This window comes from Parus major, chromosome 2 (assembly GCF_001522545.3).
Source record: "Parus major isolate Abel chromosome 2, Parus_major1.1, whole genome shotgun sequence".
Taxonomy (NCBI): Eukaryota; Metazoa; Chordata; class Aves; order Passeriformes; family Paridae; genus Parus; species Parus major.
This window is the reverse complement of record NC_031769.1, coordinates 122,421,718-122,443,346: the sequence shown is the minus strand read 5'-3', so window position 1 is coordinate 122,443,346 and position 21,629 is coordinate 122,421,718. Positions and strand designations below refer to the sequence as shown.

Here is a 21,629-nt window from a genome sequence, read left to right as displayed (position 1 = left end):
TGTGGAAATATGGATAGAAGAATGTGAGATAGAGCTAGATGAGCTAGAGAAGATGAGAGATACTTCACATGAGTTTGGTTTTCTTCCATTTGGGTACCTTGATCTTTCATCTTTTAAGCAGTTTGCCTGGCTTCTGGTGCCTGTAAGCATAAAGGGCTGTGGGGGTTTTTAGTGTTTTGTAAAATAAGTAGCTAATTTTTTATAAATATTTGAATATATAGTCCTTATTTTTTAACATTTTGTATGTTACAAAGCAATATTTTAATCAAAATAGTTAATTTCATAGTTTAAACGGTGGAAAAAATATAAAAATTTGGACTAAAGACTCAGATTTCTTTCTTTCATTTTCCTCTCAAGTTAAAGGATATGCTTTACATTACAGACTGAGAAAGCAACTGGCATAAATTACTGTATGATGACATGGGTATATCTGATACAAGTTCTTAGATGACAGGAGCCACCTCTTGCAAGTTTCATTTGTCAAAGCTTACCTCTCTGTGCCGTGGAGAAAAGGTTACAGCATTCATCTTTGATGTGATATGAAGTACATTTTAAAATATAGAATATTTTGTGGATTTCCTCTCTAAAAAAGTGAACAATCCTGTAGCAAAAGTTTTAGTGAATGCAAATTTATTCTTGCAGATATGGTAGCAGAAGTTACAGCAAGATTTTTTTTGCTTGTTCTAGTGATTAAATATTGGCTGCTTTGGGTTTTGTTTGAATTGATGACAAGCATGTTACTTTCTAGAAATTATTTAAAAGTAAGAAATTCTACCAACACTCTGAATCTCCAGACTGGAACATAATTAAATCTAAATATTTGACACCTTTGACTGTATTTCTTTGCTGTCACAGACACAAATGATTTTTGGTATCATGGGAATAGGAGAGCTTGCCAGTGTCTTCACAATGGCTTCTTTGATGCTTTTCTGTGACAATTATAAAACAATTCTTGTCAGGCTTTGCATTTACCTTCTTTTAGCAATAGGAGTGAAAACTTAAATGTTTCATTCACCTATGTCTGTGCCACTTTCACTATCTGGCATCTCAATAGCCAACAGTGAAGACACAAGGAAGGGTGACAAGGTCCCTGTACTTGAGTCCCACAGAATGAAGCTGCCAAGGCTTGACCAATACATTACAGCTTCGAACAGCTCCATAAGCATAACTAGAGATACTGTTTTAACCCCTAATGATGGGGTGGACTCTCAAATTCTGCTGCTTGTACCAATCTGTTCAGTAGGTTTTTTTCCCTCCCAAGTGTCTATACCTGCAGTGACACTAGCACTTCTGTAAGCTCCAGTTGTCCAGGAGGAATATTCAAGTGCTTCAGGGTGTTTTTCACATCAGCAACTAGCTGATATGCCCAAACTCTTCGTGTATTAATTTCCAATTTCTGCTTTAGATGGTGGTCAGTGTAAAGTGGGGTTTAGCTTTGGACTTCCTCAGGTGCATAAAACCTGATGGTTTTAAGGATGTTTGCCGTAGGATCTGCTTATGCACTGTTGTTCCAAAACACATGGTGACAATGGCTGTTGCTTAAGTTGATCATTTCACACACTCTTAAAGCATTTTGCTGAATGCTTCCGAGAGTATGAGAGACTTTTCTCTGCTTTTATCTAGCAGAGTAATCTAGATCTCTGCTTCTATCTAGCAGAGTATAGCCTGTTTCCTTGTAGAAGTATGGATTTGACACAAGGAGCAAAAATGTTCTGAAAAATTATTAAGCAGATGTCACAAGCAGTAACTGCTTAGAAGAAATGAAGGTGTGTTTGCTTTCTTAGTTCAAGGAAAGAGGAAAGCAAATGAAGTATGAAACAAATACAGCTGAAGTGGTAATAGGTTGGTGAGTCACAAGAAGCGAGGTTGCATTTTCTGACAGAATGTAGCCAGCAACCTTGGAGCATTTTTGTGAAGTGTTTGATTGCAGAGAACAGAGATGCTTTGAAAATCCTATTTTGAGCGTTCATCCCTTTTTTGAATGACTGGATGCTGTGGAAATAAATAATGGATGAATAAAACTTAAGCCAAAAGGGACCATCAGGTCATCTCTCAGGACTTCACTGTATCATGAGACATGACATTTCAGCAGGTTATCCTGAACTGAACTAGCACATCTGTTCTGACATCTCTTCAGCTGAAGCCATCAATGGCTGAAAAGTCTCAGGGCTTGGAGTTTTTTCTTACTACTTCATCAGTATTACTTGCAAATTGTCATTCTCATCTGCATTAGTTGGACATTGCTTTCCTGATTATTACATGCTTTTGCCAGACAGATTTAAGCACCTTTCAATACCAGTATTTTCTTTCTGTATAGACAGCTCAATCTTTTTAATAACAGATAAAATATTTACATGGTTATTCATTTTTATGCATATTCTTTGTCCTGTCTTTAGCAGTCTTTAAAGAAAGACAGTCAGTAGGATACTATTGTTCTCCCAGTATCTCTTCCACAGTCCATGTTCTACTCTGTGCAAAATTCACAGTACCTTTCTGCTACTACTTTCTTCCATCACTGCTATGCACAAAACTGGGATTTGGCCTTTTTGCCCCAGCATTGCCTAGGAGCTCATTCTGAGGGGGAGGGTATTATTGTTATAATATTATGTTATAATAAGCAGTGTGTTATTGCTGCTGTCTGGACCTGTTGGATGCAGGATTGCTGTCCCCATTGCTACATGTGCAATATGTGCCTTGCTGCAAAAAGACCCTTTACAAGGTGTTGATTTTTATGTAGAAATGTGCTGCCTTCAGCTTGACAGCAGCCTTTTTTCATCCATATTTTCTCTGAACAAGAATTTTGCGGTACTGGCAATGAAGGAGAAGTTTCTGGGAAGTGTTGTGCTTTTGCAGAGCTCCTTCACTGTGGAGCATCAGAGGGTGACCTGTACAAAACTCATACAGAACTGTGCTCCTTAAGCCAGCTGTAGGGCATCCCTTTGCTGACAAAGTTGAGACCAGCATGGGCTCAGGCTTCATCTGGGAATGCTTCAAAATGCTTTCTAGAAACAAGATTGATCATTCCATACACAGCTTTGTTGCACACCAGCTGCACTGCTTTGCTGCTGGCTGCAGTTAGTTAGAGGTGGGTTTGCTTCTGGGGATGCTTTATCATTTCAGTATTACTAATTAGGAGCTACAGGGTGATTTTGAGTGGATTTGAATGGTAGTAAGAATGGTGAATACAAACTCTGGAGAGAAAGTGATCAATTTATTTCACTACCTTTGCTGCTCTTATATCTTTTCTGAAATTCTTATTCTGAAGATAATAGAATTGTATCGATTTTCTGAAGTTGATAATGTGGTGTCTTTCACATAATAAAAAAAAAAGAGAAAGTGAAATGGTTTTGAATTTTGTAAACTGTTCTGTACGGTGCCAAGGCACTGAAACAAAACCTCTTGAATAATGGAACTGAAAAACACACTTTGAAATTCTCACAGTGCAAAAATGAAAGGCATCAAGACTTCTGATGGCATTCACTGAGAGTACCATGGCTCAACTCTAACCGTGTCTTTGGAGTGTTTTATATTAATTGATTTTGTATGGAAGATAATCCAGGGATTCCTTTCATTGCAGAAAGCCATCACTAGACTGTGCTGGGGGACACTAAAAAATAATGATGCAAAAAGTGTAAAAAAATCAAATTCTCTAAGTTACACCATCAGTGTAGGAATGAAACCCCAGGTTTAAGATCTGCCTTCCTGCTTCCTTCAGAAATGCACATTCCTGAGGGGTGGGATAGAGAGCACGGAAGAATGGACAGTGGATGAGAATGGTCATAGCCAGCCTGAGCAAGTTCATTCATCTTTGTATTGCACAGGTTGTTGTTCCAAAAGGAGGCAATGGAGACTGAAAATCCTTAGCAAAGAGGAAAACATTGAGCCATAACATTCTGCTTGTCTCAAAATTTCAGTCCTGTATTTTTATAGTATGAAATAGAAGGTATCTGTGAATGCACTTTTGATATGAGTGGGAAACACCCACTCATTTCAAAAAGTGCTCTCATACAGCCAAGACCCAGTGAGACTCAACCATTCCTGTAATTGCATTGTTATTTTTGTAGCAATGTTTCCAAGAATAGAAGCTTTGTTGCCTTAAATTTTAAACTAATAACATGAATAGTTTTAATAGGAAAAGGACTGCTTGCTAATTTGTGATCACATGCAATTTTAAATACTGGATAGTTTAACAAAATTCTTTTATGTCTTCACGTATAATTTAGAGTTTGAATAAAGCTCTTAATGCCATTTAGTAATAAGGATGCTTCCTTTGCATGTGAAAGTGCACACCTGCAAAACTACTGTCCCAGTTTCTTGGCCAAAATTGGTATAATTAGGATCCTCATTTTTAGTTATAGCCTCCTTGTTTTTACATGCTCATTGCTTTCCAAGTCAACTCTGTAGACATTTTGCTGTAACCTGGAATGACTTTTAAGTTTAAGTTAAAAAAAACATTTCCCCCTGCTAGCATTCTTGATTAGCAGGAGCTAAAATTTATGTCATTCCGTATCTTCCCCCTCCAGTTTTATTATGTAAAAATATTAGGGTTTTTTGTTTCTTCATATATCTTTCACATAGTAAAATTACTTTAAAATTACAAGTTTAAAATCTTGACTGAAGAGTTTGGGGAGTTTTGGCTAAACCCTTTAATTTACCATTAAGATTTTGAGAGATTTAAGGCTTCAGTGCAAAAGTGAAAGAATCAGCATAGAGACCAAACTGCAATAAAAGCAATATAGAGAGTCAGAGGGATGCTCCCAAGTCGCTTGAAAGTGCTCCCTGTTCTACTCATATGATGAGCAAAGGGAAGATGTACTATTTGTAAGTTAAGACACAGTAGTTTGATATTTGCATGATAAATAGATAGAATAGGAAATGGATAATAGGCCCTATTTTTAATGTAGCAACCGGACACAAACTTTTATTTTTGTATTTGTTTTTAAAATTTATTTAGCACCACGAGCAAGGCTGTGCTGTGTGCTTTCTCTGTGCTCTTACACTCCATGTTACATTGGTGATGTGTGGTTGCATGGACTTAAGGTTCAAATAAGGAAAAGGGTTTTAATTTTGCTTCTTTTCTACTTCTTCTCCATGACAGTTCAAAAATTACAAAGCACTGAAACAGTTGTTTGGGCTGCCTCTAACTTAACTAAACATCATCTTCTGGAAGTGGATGTTTGAGGGAAGGTACACCTTGTACCTAGTGCTTTGTCCACTCCCGAAGAGCTGGAGAGAAGCCTGCAGGTGCACATTTAAAACAGAGGAAGCTTTTTGGGACCCATTGTTCCTTGGTTGACGTTCAGGCAAAGGTTTCTGGTGGTGCTTCAGTGGGTGCTCTGGACACTGGCTTGAAAAGGGGTCATGGCTCATCAACAACAGCTGCTGGGTTCCCACCTCTGAATGTGGGTGTTAGGTGGGGTCATTCCATTCAAAACTGGGTTCCCAAAGGGTTAAAAATCAGAGCTGTTGTAAATAAATTCTGTGAAAGTGGATCAAGCTTTGAGCCTGCTTGCAAAATAATTTTATTTTAAGTTCTAGAGAAATTCTTATACCTTCATTTATGTATATAACTAAACACCTTTGTCAACTTCTCAGTGAAATTAATACTTTTACCTGGCAATAGGAAGTGGTAGGAGGAAGACACGGGGATCCTTGAGAAACACAGTGCTTGGGGGTTGGGTCAAGGTCAGTGGTACCTGCTGATGGTCACTGGATAAGATGATCTTGAATACCAGCATTGTTACTTACAAATAAAATGAGTCCTTTTGCAAAGTGGAGTAAGTAGATGGTTTCTTTCCTTTTGCACTGGTGTCCTGTGTTTCCTAGGCCACTCTTCCTGAAAATAATAAAATGCTTGCTTTGTTTCTGGGTCCTGCTTCAAGCTTCTGCTTTAACCATAGGATAGTTTTATCTGTTTTAAGGATAAATACCTTTGTGGATAGAATATGATTGCGTTGCATAGAGCAACCTATCATTTCCTCTTGCTCTAAAATGTGGTGGATAGACCACCACTGCATGTTGCATTCATGTTTCTGCTTTTTCTACATCATCCACATACTCTTGAAGTGTTTTAGCTGTAGGGAACATCTGTCACAAACCCAAATGTTTATATTCATATAAATTGGCAGTTGTGTCAGCTCCTCAAAGAGATGTTCATCACAATCTTTTTGCAAGCAGATGTGCTGTGACTGGAAAAACTTCTTTAATAATTAAGTACGATTAAAGTATCTGGAATCTGTTCCAGTTACTGAAGCATCATTGAAGACTGTGATTATTCTTATGAAAATACAATTGCCTGGATTTTGCATTACAAATATATGTTAAATTCATGTCTGGAAATCAGAGAAAAGTTCTTTGCAGACTGTACAGTGAGCAGTGCTAAAATTGGGGGGGCCTGTGCTTAAGATTGTTTATTTATTTATTTATTTTCATAAAATTAGATGCGTTAATCATGAGAAGTACAGTTTCTTCACAGATTTTCCATATGGACTTCCCTGGTTATAAATAGTACTTTTAAAGGCTTGATTAGGAAAAAAATTAGTTTCATCTTATACTTGTAAAACATCACTGTAGTCAAGCAACCAGCCCAAAAGGAACTGATGCATGATGAAAGTAATATTTTGTATTTCAGTTATAAAGGTGGAGTTCAATATCTCTCCCACTGTGTGCTGTCAAATAGAGAAAGGACTTCTAATTCAATTTAAACCTCATTCAGTTCAATCTCTGTAGAAATGTGTTGGACCCTGAAGATAGTTTTCTCAACAGCTTTCTGCTGTAACCAGCACTGTAACCAGTAACCAGGTTACTGGTGAGCTGCTTTTCCTGTAGGAGGAAAGAGAGAAGAAAAAGGCAGAGGGATGACTGGTCTTCAAAATTCATTACAGAACCACTAGTGTTAGACTTAAGTTTTATTACATTTAAAATATATTAAGATTTTTTTTAAGCAGCACAGAGTGCTGTAGTTCAAAGATCTCAGGTTAGTATCAGGTTTTAATAGTTTTATGCAGTCTTTTCAGTGATGTTTTCCTCTTCTTGGCTCTACTATATATAGTATAGTTTCCTAGATTTCTATAGAATTCACCTGTGTTTTCAGTGCTTTTTTGTCATATGCTTTACATTTATCTCTTCTTCTCTTTTTCCAAGCCTATCTTCTCATTAAAAGGTATCTGCTCCTTCTTTCCTGCTTCCACAGACCATTTCTTCCTCCATCTCTCCTTCTCTCCCTCTTATTTTAGCCTTTCTCAAAAACTAATCTTCCCCCCCCCCAACTGATAAAGGCAATAAAGTTTGATGTTTTAGGCTGAATATATTGTTAAAGATCAGGATAACTTCATGGTTAGAGGCAAAGGCAGCCCGTTCTACAGAATTTTCTAGGAATTTCTCCCATATACCCAAATGGCTAAAACTACTAGTCAGCTGGTCTTCATTTAAGATACTTCTGAGGAGCTTTCCTCTTCATTCTCCTTTTTATCCCAAAACTTTTTTGGGGACCACTCTTCTCAATAAGCCTAACAAATCCTGGAAGATACCATGCACTTTAAAGTCTTAGGCATTGTCTTTTGATTTCAGCAACGCTGAAATGCTGCATGTTAGTTTTCATAAATAATTCTCATCAGTTGTGAAACTGTTCTGTTTTGAAATGTATGTATTTCACAGAGAAAAGGACAGAATTGATCCCTTCCAGCTATTTAGGTAACAACCAAACATAAGCTGTGTTGAGTCTTTGGTAGCTGTGCCATACTTTTCACTGCAGCAGTGGTTACTTGCATTTTGGATTGGTAAAGGCCTTCACTTTTATGTTTTTAAGAAAATGTGTGTTATTTTCACTGGGCTCATGCAGATCATCATAGGATTTGTTGGGATGAATGTTGGCAGAATTCTTGCTGACTGAGTACCCTATGTACCCACATATCTACTCAGGGTGGCGGTACCAAGTGCTCTTCCTTTGCAGTCTGGATCATAGCCAGGTATTACCCAGGATGAACCAAGAGACAAGGGAAATGAATGTAAGATAGCACTGACAGAAAATAACAACAAAAGGAAACAAAACCAAAACCCACCATGAATACAAGTCCGGGACCTTTTCTTAAGATGTTTAGTTTTCCAAATGAATCTTGGTTTGAAGAGCTGAAGAAAGTTGAAATCTGGTTCAGTTTTGCTTCATGCTAGCAAACAATTATCAGAGAGAGAAGATTGTCTACTCAAGGTGGAGGTGAAAATGAGCAAGGTGGAAATGGTGCAACCAGACTTCCCTATACATTTTTTTTCTCTTGGTTACTGGAGAATGTTTCTAACGTTCTCTTACTTTTGCTCAAGGAAGTCAAGCTTGCTGCATCTTCATCTCTTTATGCTTTGACTAGGGGAAAAAAAAACTTTCAAAAGAAGAATAGTATTCAATTTTATTGCTGGACTTCAATCAGTAGCTCTCCAGGTGCATTATAAAACCTGCTGATATTTTAAAAATCTTCACTAATTTGGCATGGCCATCTTAACACAGGGTCTGTTCTAAAAACACGTTGAACACTCACATCTTCTGACATAAAAGGAAAAGGAAAGAAAAAAGAGAGCATAAAACAATAAAACCGAGGCCTGTAGGCAGAATGTTTCATTACAATAGTTGTGGGGTTTCTTTTTAATTATATGTAATAAAAAACTTGCAGATGATGCCCACTCTTTGGACGGGGGAATAAGACAAGTAAAGTTCCTTGCCCGAGGCCCAGGGTTGGGAATATAAACCATAGTTAGCTGGCATTGTACTTTTTGATAGTAGCAATGTCACCAGTGATCTAATGATGACTTTTCCTCCCCTTTGATGATATGTTGTCTTGCAGATAATTATTGGCATGATACAGTAAAATATTTTGATGGAAGACACAAACAGTTTCCCATATAATAAAGTGCTTTCTTGTAGAGTCTGCATTCCCACAGTGGGATCTGGTGGTGTCTGTTCTTCGATGGGCAGGATTTTATCATCAGAGACTGGCTCTGTGGTGGTAGGGAGTGTGTCCCATCAGTTTTTAATGCTGATGACATTATAACATCATTGAACTTCATTGCAGCACTTTGTTTACTGTGAGGCTGCTACTTAGATCTGCAGAGAGGAGGGAGCCTTAGGAAATGCAAGACCAGTGTTTAACAAAGCTTATCTTCTTCCCCCTCTCCTCTTCTCTTCACAGAAAATATCAGAGAGGAACCCGGGTACGTCTCAGACTGCTGGATCTTGAACTGACGTCCAGGTTTTTGGGGGCAGCCAGTGATACAACATTGCTGGAAGCTGATGCAGTGCTTTTGGGACTTGCAGAGAGCAAGCAAACAAAGCAAAAGGAGTAAATTTACTGCAAAGAGATGTTCTTCGTGCACTTCGTGCTCTGTAACAAATTACATAAAATAAATGCTTCCTCAGGAAATAAATTAAAATTTTCTGTCCACTTAGTCATGTAAAAAATGAGATCAATAAAGAACAATAAGCACATTGTACCTAATCTTTGCTCCGTTTTTATTCACTCATCTTTCTAGCTCTTTGCCTTTAGATTTAAAGGTGCAGGCTAACTGAATGTGTTCATATTCTTGTGTAAAGAATTTCAGAGTCCATCATACTACCCCAAAGGAATGTTGATTTTCCATGGAGGAAGTCCCAAGCTTGCTGTTGAGCTGCTTCTAGGATGGTGTTTCATACAGAACAACATCAAGGGTTTCTGATTTCCAAGTTGCACTGCAGGATGTTTTACTACTGATACTGGGTTTAATATCTGTTACAAAACATAAAGCTTTTATCTCCATCTGCATAAGGAACTAGAGATTATTCTTTGCTTTAATCAGAGCTCCCATTTCCAATGCATGTTAGTAAATTTTCTCTGGTGGTTCATAAAAATGGAAAGAAGCTGTTTCAATGTAGTTGGCCAAGTGTAGGTCTTAGTTTTCTGTAAATATATTTAAGATAAATATAGTGGGTGTTTGAACACACAACCAAAGAATCATGCTATGGTATTTCCTGTATCTTTTTGGAGCTTTTGGTATCAAATTTCTGGTCTGTTCAAGCCTAAATTCTGCACAGTCATTTTTGATCTGCATAGTGCCTAGCAAGTGTTCTGAGGGAAAGTGAAATTTACCATTCATACCACAGAATTGCAAAAGAAGGCCTGTATAATCTCACAATATTTTTCCCAAATGTTGGAGTGAAATGAGATTTGTTAAGATAGTATGCCCTGTTTGTCTGCAGTGACTGTCCAGTGACAATGTGTTTCTTTTATATGGATGTTATTCAGCAAATTGCACAAAATTCAGCAAAACAGCCGCTGGCTTAAGCATGTATTACCCAAATCCACAGACCCCTCATCTTTGAGCTGCAGCAGGCCATGTGAACATTGATGGAGCCACTGAAGGATGGTGTAGCTCCCTCTGCCTCTCAGGACATTGATGTCTCAGTCCCATGAGGGCAGAGGAGGTAAGGGATCCCTAAAGAAGCAGAGTGCCAGAAAGCACAGCTCACACATCCCTTTCCTTGCCATTGTCTGGGAGGTGCTTGGATAAGATGGCATCAGTGCAGAAATGGGGAGCAGTTCTGTTACATCACAGCTGGCTAGTGGCTCAGGTTGTCACCCAAGCTCTGCAAGTCTTCATATGATCCAACAAAATTTCTTCAGGATACAAAACCTTTAACCTGTTTATAGGTTAACCATTGTCATGTCTTTTTAAAGGTTTTTGTATTTTTTTTAAACATATAAAAAAAGCTGAAGTGCCTTTTACCTACACTACAGCCATATTGCATATGCATATAACCATATGCACAGTGGTTTGATTGTTTCTTATACCTCTGGCTAAAAGAAAACCTTTGACCAAATAAACAGCAGATTAATTTCCCACCTTTGCCCTCTTGTAACACTGAAATAAAAGGTACAGTGCAGACCCAGTCATACAATTATTAAGGTTGAAAAAGATCTCCATGATCATTGAGTCCAGCTGTTAACCCAACACTGCCAACTTCACCACTAAACCATGTCCTTAAGTGCCTCATCTACAAGTGTTTTGAACACTTCCAGAGGTGGTGGTGCCACCACTTGACTGGGCAGCCTGATTCAATGCCTGGCATCACCTGATATGGGAAGTTTCCAAGATGCATGTCATGTATGATCTGTCAAGGAGAATATATTTATTATAAGGTATTTATTTACCAAAATACTAGGAGGAATCACATGGTAAATGTATAACCATTCTGAAGGAATGAGCATGTTTCAACAGATCCTTTTATAGTTTTGTGAACTGAAATTTTGTTTCTGAAATCGGTATGGATCCAAGCTAGAGAAAGGAAACAAGCAATGAGAGCTTATTTTGTTGCTTTAATTTGCTCATTCATCTCAGTGATCTTAATTAGGGGATTTTGAACATGAATTTCTTTGGGTGTTAGCCTCCAGGTAAAGAGTTATTCTATCCCTGGAGTAGGAAAATAAGGCCTTTTTAAGAAGCCAGGAGGGATTTAAAACATCAAAGAAATCCTGTCTGTTGAACGTAACTCATCCTACATGCTTGATCAACCTTCAATAAGAGTGATTTGAAAGAAAGCATATGCTTTAATGTTTTGGGGCAGAATAAGAGTTATTTCACAGTAGGATAACAGATAGTGATTTTATCAAACCTTCTTCTGGATAGCCTTTAGGTTATGGTTTAGGTTTAGCTTTTAGAGGCTGTAATGGTCATTATTTCAAGTCTAGCTTAGTGTTCTATTTGGAAACCAAAGAGTTGACATAAACTGACTCAGTCATAGAAATTGCAGGTTTGAGCCTCCAGTGGCTTTAGGCTGCTGCTGGTCTTTGTGGCCTTTGATGAACCAGTTGTTGTCACAGTTCATCTTTGGTGACCTTCAGTTATTAATTGGCCCTCCACACTCTTCATACAAGAGTTGTCCCATGGAAGAGTCTCTGTTTGGAGTAGCCTGTGCCCATTGCACATTGCCTCAGTTCTACACAACTCCCAAAGGCAGAATTGCAAAGGCAGAGCAGGGATTTCTGAAATGTGTTTGTGGTGGGCTGTTACAACTGCATTTTATAGCTGTAATACCTGCATATACCAAGAATATGTGGAGACTACATGTCCATGACAGAGCAAGAAACCACCAGTGTTCATTACTGAACAGCCATGATGGAACAGTTGCATGACCTGTATCTGTAAGACTACTCTTATTTTTTACTCCATGTCAGAGTAGAAGTTGATAATGCAAGCAGGTATTTCTAGAGCCATCCATACAGCAAAACAATTGCAGGTTTCTTTTCTGCTGGTTTCCCCTGTCCCTAGGAGTTCCCTTTTTTCTTCATGGCCACATTCATTTTTGCTTCTCTGCATTTTCTGCTGTCAAATGTGCACAAGTATATGTACAAGATGTACAAGAACTGTGCACAGTGAAATCTCCTTGTGCATGTGGTACAGATCCCTGAGTGACCTTGTCTGGGTCTTAGTTTGGGCAGTGGTATCAATCTGAATTTTTGTTTGGAGGTCATTCTTATTTCAGGTAAGAGGATAACATAAAGAACATTTCTTTATGTTAGATCCTGCTAGCATGTAGAAAGGCTAAAGCCAGCCCTGCAGCTCCTGTGGCACTGTGCCCAGCCCAACCACTGTCTGGAATACTCTTATCACTATATATACTACATGTACAACTAATATGAACCAAATGAATGCTACTTGTACATATCAAGATTCCAGCTGAAAATGGAAGAGCATCATTTTGCTGAGAATCCTGAGAGCAGCATAAACCAAGTTCTGCAACTATGCTCATCTGACTGCCAAAATCAGGAATTTCTCTATATGCCATGCTGCATTTCTTTCTAAATATTGTAGTTTTTTCTTACTCTGGAGCATGCACCAGATGAGCAATTCATTACTAAAATCATATGGATTTCTGCTCTCACCTTTTTTTGATTATGAGAAGACATTTGTTTTTCAGATATTTGGGGTTTTTTTCCTGCACCAATCTTGAGTTTTGAAAGTGTTGAATAGTTTTTTGCTCTGAAATTTTTCAGGTAACAACACAAACCCCACTTCATTAGCAGATACTGAGTTTTCATTATCCTCTATCATATTCTGCTTTGTATGCAGCCCCCATCTCTTAGTTGACAAATTTCTCACTTAGATTTGGATGAGCATGACAGATTCACTTCAAGAAGTTGTAATTCATGCTTGGTGTAAAATTTGCACTTGGAATTGTAACGCTGGGTGCTCAGACAGCAGCATGAAATGCATCTTCAGCAGAGGGAGGAGGAGGGTGCTGCCATCCTGGCCTTGCCTCCCCACTCTTTTGGGTACTCTATGGGTGATTCTGGTGGGAAGGCTCAAATCTTCCCTTCTGCATAAGCAAGGAAGGGAAGATTTTCCACACATTCTGCTAGGAGGACACTTACCTTTTCTAGACCTGTAACTGAAGTGCTTGTGAGCTTCCCCCTAACCCACTTCCACTTCTCACTCCACTCATGTGCCTGAATGTTCATAGTGCTTTCTAGGTTTACAGATGTGGTTATAAACAAAGTTAGCTTTGATAAAAACTGAATCAAAGCTGGCTTGGGTTTTTATTTTTACTAGCTGAAGCAATAATTTCTCTTTTGGGTTTATTCTGGTCCTGTTTTGAAGGCTTTAATAAGTTGTCCTAGACTTCTACCTTTTATTTTACAAACAGAACATTAAACACTTTATACATGCTTGGAAAGCAAAATATCTTTATCATAATGTGGAGTTGGAAGAAAAATGATCAATGTTCAATGTTCCTTTGATGACTGATGTGCTATAACAAGACCTGGTAAATCCTCCTAGGCTTGTCTGCCCTTTCATATTCCAGGTCTTTAGGTGATGAGACGGGGAAAAACAGAAACACTGAAGAAATCAGGCCTGCCTATTAAAAACAAATTAGCATCTTGCCACCAAAGCTTTGGCACTGAGCTCATTTATAAAGAAAAGAATACTTCACATTTTACTTCCCTTTAGGGCATTCTGAAAAGTTTGGGTTCCTCCTCATTTCTTAATAATGTCACATTTATTAATCAGGCAAATTAATTGTTCAAGCTCTTTATTCTTTTTCTGGTAGTATTAATCCCATATGCTGGGAAAGCTATTCCAGTCTTCTGGTTTGTCTAGAGAGCATTTCTACTAGATACAAGCATGCACTCTAAAAGTGAGGGTTTTTTTTTAGTACATTATACATTCTGGGGAAGTGTTTAACGCATATGAAAGGTCTAGACTGCCCAAATGGGGCTATTACATTGTCATCTGGCCATAACCCAAAATAAATATTATCCCTGCTATGACTGCATTAGACTAACATGAGTAAGATCTTAAACACCTCTAAGTGTTCTTGTTGCCTTCTCGGTTGTGCCTCATTCAATCAGAGTTAAGCACCCTGATGCACTCACTGCATGGTGGCTCTAATGAGGAAATCTGCCATTTGTTAACTTCTGTCTGCAGCAGGCTGTGTGTCAAGAGCAGCCAAAAGTTACACGTCCCAGCTGGGTTCAGGGATCCAAGGCATCCTTGGAATAGATTCTGTAGTCACTCTGTAGCTTTGGGTTAGCTTCTGAAAGTGGTGGCATACATAAATTGTTTTAAAATTGACTTTCAATTCAAAATTGTTGACTTTCAATGTAGAAATCTGGGTCTTTTTTTCTCCTATCTTATGAGAAATCAAAGAAGTACTGAAATACCAGCTCTGATAATGTCTTTCACACGAATGCAGCTCCGCTGGTTGAATCTTTGCACATCTTCTCAACCTCAAACCTGGTTTGTGTTTAAGACATGACACATATGGGAACTGAAGTGTTATTTTACTGTCTCAGTCCAGTAGCATGGGGAAGAAATTTAATGGCTTCATACTTCTCTTCCCGGGGAGAGGTGTTCAATTCTTCTCAAAATGACTACATGAATACAAATAAATCCCAAAAGTAATTGAAGGCCACAGTCTGATAGGCCAATTACCAAAACATACAGACACATCAGAGAAGAGAGTCTGTATACATCCTGACCCGCCTCACATGTCTGGGTACCATGTTGAACATCTTTGGATGGTCATGGTGACTGAGGGAGGTGCCTGAGCACTGGGAGAAAGAAAATAGCACTCCTGTCTTCAAAAAGGGTGCCAAGACCAGAGGCTGTGGGTACACACTGAAACACAGGACATCCCCTCTGGACATCAGGAAACAGGTGCCAACTGTGACAGTGACTGAGCACTGGCACAGGTTGCCCAGAGAGGTTGTGGAGTCTCCATCTGTGGAAATAGTGAAAAAAAAAGTCTGGAGATGGTCTTGGGCAACAAGGACCATGGGACCCTGTTTGAGCAGGGAGGAATGGACCAGATGACCTCCAGAAGTCCCTTCTGTGACTGTCTTCCTCTTGCTTGGCCACTCTGATAGAACACTGCTTCTTTTTCTCTCTAAATTTTTGAAAGCTTGGAGCTCCTGAATGCCCTGACCTGGAGATGATTTTCTGATGAGTTAGGAGGGTACAGTCTTCTCTTTGGGATCCAGTTGTCAAAAGACAGCAGGGCATTGGGGTCCTCCAGAAGTGGGAAAGGTGGAAATCAGTACCTTTTGTGTATCCTCGAGGCTGGTTTCCTCTTTGTTTGGCATGGCCTTCCCTGCAGTCTATGGGAGACTCTGGCAACTGCTGGTGGCTGCTGCCCTCTCCCACTCCCAACAAAGGTATCGTTCCTCCTTCTTCATTCCTACTGTATGTATGGGCAAACTGAGAAAAAGCTCCGTGAGACACATTTCCATCAGTCCAGGCTCTTGTACAGTGTGAAAAGGATGTCCATTCCAGCTCAGAGTTTGGTGCCAGCCACACCGAGGTGATGCGCAGTGTTGTCAGTGTTGCTGGCAGAAGCATCTGGCAGCTGTCCTCCAAGGAGGGGAGATGGTCCTGACTCCTGCATGTAAATGTCCTCTCCTGGTAGTCACTGGCTACCTCCTGCCTGGCCTGTCTGCCAAAGCCCTTGCATGAGCCACCCTGGACTGTGGCAGGCTAGCACGGGTCTAGCTGTTGAGTTGCTTGACCCAGAGAAGGACATTTGAATAGGCCAGGCACGGTTTGCTCAGGTTCACCACGGGTATTGGTGTGTGATTTGTTTACCTCTTGGGGGCCAGGCTTTGCTCTACGTGACTGAGGGTCTTACGCGCTGATTTGGGTTCCTGTCTGCCCTGGAAGATCCCTGCTAAATTCGCAGCGGTGTTTGGTTCTGCAGCATGCCTGGGGAGGATGTGAGCTGGTGTTTCCCTCGGCAGAGCGGGCAGTGGGGAGGCGCGGCCGGGAGCCAGCACAGACCGAGCTGTGAAAGAGCAGCGTCAGCTCAAAATCTCTGCCGTGCCCTTTGCACCTCGGGCCGCGGCATCTTTGCACACGCTGGATCACCGGGGAGCTGAGGTTTCATTTACCGACTGAACGACTCTGAAAAAGGTCCTCCCCGTCCCAATTAGCGCTGCCGGGCGGCGCGGCGGTGTTAAGCGGAGCCGGCTGGCCGGGCGGCGGGCGCGGCGCTGGGGCTGCGCGCTGGGGGGCTCCGGGCGCCGCACCCTTTCAAGCACGCCGGGCTCTTGTGTGAAAAACAAGGGGCACAATGCTGGAGTCGTAACCTCCTCACCCCTGACGGCATGGGAAAGTGCACTCCTCAGCTGTTGGGTATAGAAAGGCTGCTGCAGGCATGAGAAATGTTCATAAAAATGCCGTTTAGAGCCTGCCCTTCTACTCTGCACATGTCATCTTGCCTATCAAGCTGCCTAATTGGAAAATTAGGCTGGCCTTAATTTAGAGACCTAAAAGTTCATGCTAATAATTTCCCAGAGACTCCTTTTTCCCCAATTATTATTGTAAATGGTTTCAGCACATTGGAAATCCTTACTGAAAAAGAAAAAAATACACCCGGGAAGAGCAGATCTTACATTTCAGAGACATTTTCTGATTTCTATGTGTGAAATTGTATTGTTGTGCATCCTGTGAATGATCACTCAGAGATGAATGTGAGCCCCTGTTGTTTTCCATGCATCATTCCTTATTTGACCGAACACAAAGAGCTCATCGTACTTTAATTTACAGCATGTTATAATCTTATTTTGGAGCTTAATGCACCTGCTATTTTCTATCTGCTGAGACTCTGAAAGCAGCAGTAAGCAGAAGCTGCTTGCTGCTGCAAACATTTAGCCCCAGGGCCGTGTGTCTGTGGGCACCACTGATCCCAGCTCCTCTAAGGAGACCTGAGATGGTGTGTGGGATTGGCCCGGCTGCTTGAATTCTTCCTGACTTTTTGCAGTTAGGCACATCCAGGTGGCTGCACTCTATGCTCTGTGATCTCTGGTGTGAACTGTGTTTAGGTGATGTGGTGATTTCCTCTCTGAGCCTGGATACTGCCCTTCTGGGATCCTGGATGTGAGAAAGGCAGTGGTGACCAGGCACATCAGGCTGTCTTGCTTCTCCTCAGCTGCTAGGGTGAGGAGGAAGGATTTCTGCTGACTCCTACCTGTACCCTGTGGACAGGAGCTGTTCTCTGCTGCCAGCTGGGCAGGGGCTCATGCAGGCAGGATGGCTGAGTGCTTTTGTTGCTGCTGCTGTTTGCACGAGCAGTGGGTGATGTTGGAAGCTGGATGGTCTGACAAAACCTCTCACTGTTGTCTCTTGGCAAAGATAAGAGTGGCTGTACAGCAAGGGCTAAAGCATGACTTGATAAATCTGATAGTCCTCCAGATTTTTGTCCTTTTGCTGAAAGCTGCACACTGGAAGCATGGGAGCAGGAGAGGCCTTACCTAAGATGATTTTCAAGGTCAATATTGGGTACCTTAACGTAAGTGTGCTAATGCCATGGGCACATCCTCCCTGGGTCCTGCTAAGCCATTTGGAGAGGCTGCTGCTCTTGCACAGCTACTCTGCTACTTCCTACCCAAGAAACTCACTCCCAGGTGAGTTCCCAAACAATTTTGACCCTGCTGCTTGTTCGATTTAAGTCTGGTCCATCATTATGGTTGCTTGTTTTGGGAGATGTGCTTATAGGGACAGGGGTGGGGAGATGGAGGGAGGGAGGGCATCTGGCACAAGTTGGGGCTGTTGCCTTTCCATCTTCAGGAGAAGAGCACTACTGAACATTGGGGCAAGAGGGTGCCCATGGGTGAGTCTACAGGGCACAGGTCAAGGGCAGGAGATAACCCCAGGATCAGGGTTTGGGAGGTTCAGCCATTCTCCTGGTGCAGCAAGCCATGTATGTGAGCAGGACCCCAATTCCACCTCCCCTTAAAACTATAACCACACAGGCTGGGCTGAGATCTAACGTTGATGCAGAAAGCAGAGTTCACCTAAAGAATTCCTATGGATGAAATCCAAAACATCAGGATAAAGAAATTAGAGAGAACAATGTGAAAACAAAGCAAACAAAACTCTTGCTCATCTTGGGCTCTATCCACCCTCCCTGCAGGCATATAGTGTTGCATGGGAAGTCTTCTGGTGATAAAACACCCAAGCTCCCTGAGAGCATCATTACCATTTCCCTCTTGCTGGAGGGCAAAACCAGGCCAAGATGGGACACACAGACCAAGAGGCCCTGTATTCATGACAAAGAAGTGCTCTTACTGTTCCACATTTATTAAGAGGTTTTGAAAGGGCAGGAGGTCTTCCTGGAGCAGGATTAAGTCTCAGATGAGTGAAACTGGGTAGAGCAGGAGCTTGTGCAAGCCTGAGAGGTGTATAGTGTACAGTAAAGAGTACAAATGCACATGTGTACTGAGGGGATAAAATGGGCCATAAAAGGCTTCTTTCTTCCATTTACACAGAAAGACAAAAGCCTGCTGCTGACCCTCTGCAACAGTGCCTCTGGCAGGACCTTACTGCAGCTCTTGTCTGTGTTGGTACGACCCAGAGCTCAGCTGAACCCCTCCTGTGAAAGGGGCAATTTCCATGTCTCTAACCTTATTTTGGGTGCCTTGTTTGCTGGTAGCAGAGAGGGCAGCAGGCTGGAAGAGCTGTGACCATGAGCCTTGGTGCAAACCACCGTAGCACCTTGTGAGCTCTGAAGAGGGGCAGCTGGTTAGTGCCACTTACCTGCTCTTTATTGAAAAGCACAGTTGTACATAGATAAGGACAGGGGACTAAGTAGTCAGCCCTGCCAGGGATGTGCCCTCTCTATTGCCTTTCCTCTAGGCAGGCCCACGCTTCCCCAGCATGAAGTTAACGGGAGTTATCCTCCCTGCCCTCCGCCGCTTACAATGGAAATTAGTTCAACAGGATGAAAGGCTGATGGTGGGAAAGCATGTCAGAAAATACAATGCAGAGAACACAACTCTTGGGAGAGAGCTCTTTGTTTTGTTATTTGAAAGGGCTCAGGATTTAGTCAAGGGGGTGTAGTTATAATTTACTTTAAGGGATGCTGACAACTGCATTTGTCAAGTTAGATTATGGTCATACTGTCATAAAGGATCACTCTGTTGTTTTACTGCTAGTGTATAGATGCATAAGTACTTTGGACCTCAATGAGGATAAAAATACGGCTCTGATGTGTGAAAACCCATACTGCTGCCTAAATTTCTATGCTGCTACATGGCCCTTTGGTTGTGATAGGACTATTCAGTGCATACGTTTGAGCACTTGAATGAATTTCAAGTCTTTGTAGATCTGAACTAGCTTGGCCTTCTGAAAATCATATTCTTAATAACTTGTTCTAAATAGAGCCAGACTGAATGGGATATACCTAGACATTTTCAGATACATGTGAGCTCAAGAGATCTGGATGACATGGGCATCTTGATCTGCCTGTACATTCTGAAGTAGGTAGTTATTTAGCAAAGTGACCTTGTGCCACTAAGCTTCAGTTTTGCTATCCATTATCATGCCTCTCCTACCAATTTATGCTACTATGCTCACACAGAGTATTACTATTTGCCATCTCTCTTTTGTTTCTCTTTGTTTTTTAATTTCAAACTCTCAGAGCCTGAGGATTGATCTGTGGTGTTTTGGGTTTTTTTAGTTTTCCTTAGAAAACTCTATTTATATTTCTTAATCAAATGTTTCCTTTCCACTAAAAGGCCTGCATGTTGGAGAAAGCCAAGTACTCCCAAAAGAGCTGCCAGAACTGCAGCCCAGCATGTTTGCTGGGGGGGGATGATGCTTGGAAAGGGTACAGGTGCTTCTGGGGTACTGAGCCACATGGGACAGCTCTGAACCATTTCAAGCTCCTGAGATGAAATACAGCTCCTCTCAGGCTGTGCACCAGTGAATGGGGGCAGGTCCCTGCAGGTCTGATTTGAATGTAAATGACATGATTTTGCTGCAGTTGTCCACACTGAGGTGCTAATGAAGAAACAACTTCATCCTTCTGTGTTTGGTGTTACATTTGTGTCAGGTCTCTTGGCATCCCTTCTCTTCGTGGGAAAACAGGGATGAAGAACTGCATCTATGCATGGGTACACAACTGCCTGGGATGTTTTTTTTTTTTTTCACATTGCTTTACAAATAGCCCCTTTCCCTTCTGCCTCATGTTTGCTATTCTTCATGCTGTGCTCCAGGAAAAAAGTACTCGAGTTTAGGAGAGTTCAACCTGAAAGGTTATTCTGAATTAAGTATTTTTTGCATGGGGGTGCATGCATTACAACACACTTCTCACAGCCAGGTAGGCAGAAGGGGATGCTGCAGTGTACATCTAGTGTGGGTACTCACTGGGAACTCATCTGAATTGAGGTCCTTCTAGAGCACTACCTTTGGCTGTGTAAAAATCAGGTTTAACTGGCAAACCCTGAGTTTATTATATGATGCTGTGTTTTCACTATAGGAATACTCCAATTTTGAGTCCAGCCATTCATTTAGTTCCTGAAAAACGTGTCCATGTCTGGAGGCTCAGGTAGGCTTGGTCACTGAAGCTGGCTCCCTGGCATCCAACTCTCCCCATATTCCCAGGTTGGCAATCCCTCGAAATGTAAGGTGAGGCCCTGTAGAGCTTGTTCTGGAGTGTTTTGCTGCGAAGGCCGCTCTGTTAGCCGTGTGCAGGCTGTGCCAGCCCGGTGGCACAGCTGTCCTGGCCGCCCCAGCCCGGAGCAGGGCTGGCGGGCACACCTCGCATTAGCCATGTGGCCAGCGCTAAACCGCAGCATTACCGAGCCACATCCGAGCAGCTGACAGCCTGAATAATTTACGGCATGCAAATGGTGGGGCCTGCTGTCTCCGTTAGTGCTGGGATCCGATTGCCACAGCCCATTAATCGTAATTGCTGGTTTGTGCTGACAGCAGCGGGGCCTTGGCCCTGTGAGCGATTAGGCAGCTACCGGGAACACCGTCCCCTCCCCCGAGAGGGAACCTGGGATTTTTTCACGCTTTTATTTTTATTTAGTTGAACTGCAAAGCCGAACCCGGTGACTCCCATATGCTGTTGCCCCCAGGCCATGCAGGGAAGCCCCCATCCCAGGGGAATGCTGCGGCTTCAGAGTCCAATTGTCTCCGGAGGGGTTTGTGGTGGTTGCCCCAGCGGCAGGCAGCACGCTGGGTATGGAGGAGAGGTTCCCTGGCACAAATCCCACTGCGGAGGATGGGGACAGCAGCCTCACCTTGCTGGCAGGGGACTGTCTCTCAGGGCCTCCCCACTGCCCTGCAATGCAGTGTCTGGCATGATTACCAGTCCTGTTTTAAACACC

At 41.7% G+C, this 21,629-nt stretch overlaps 1 protein-coding gene across 1 annotated transcript in view; it reads left to right on the top strand.

Moving 5' to 3' along the window:
• MRPS28 (mitochondrial ribosomal protein S28) overlaps positions 1 to 9,482 on the top strand; it is a 79,923-nt gene extending 70,441 nt beyond the window's left edge. The window contains exon 3 of the mRNA XM_015619227.1: positions 9,177 to 9,482. Coding sequence (XP_015474713.1) covers positions 9,177 to 9,330 — 154 coding nt within the window. The 3' untranslated portion in view covers positions 9,331 to 9,482. The remainder of the gene's footprint in view (positions 1 to 9,176) is intronic.
• The last annotated feature ends 12,147 nt before the right edge of the window (positions 9,483 to 21,629 follow it).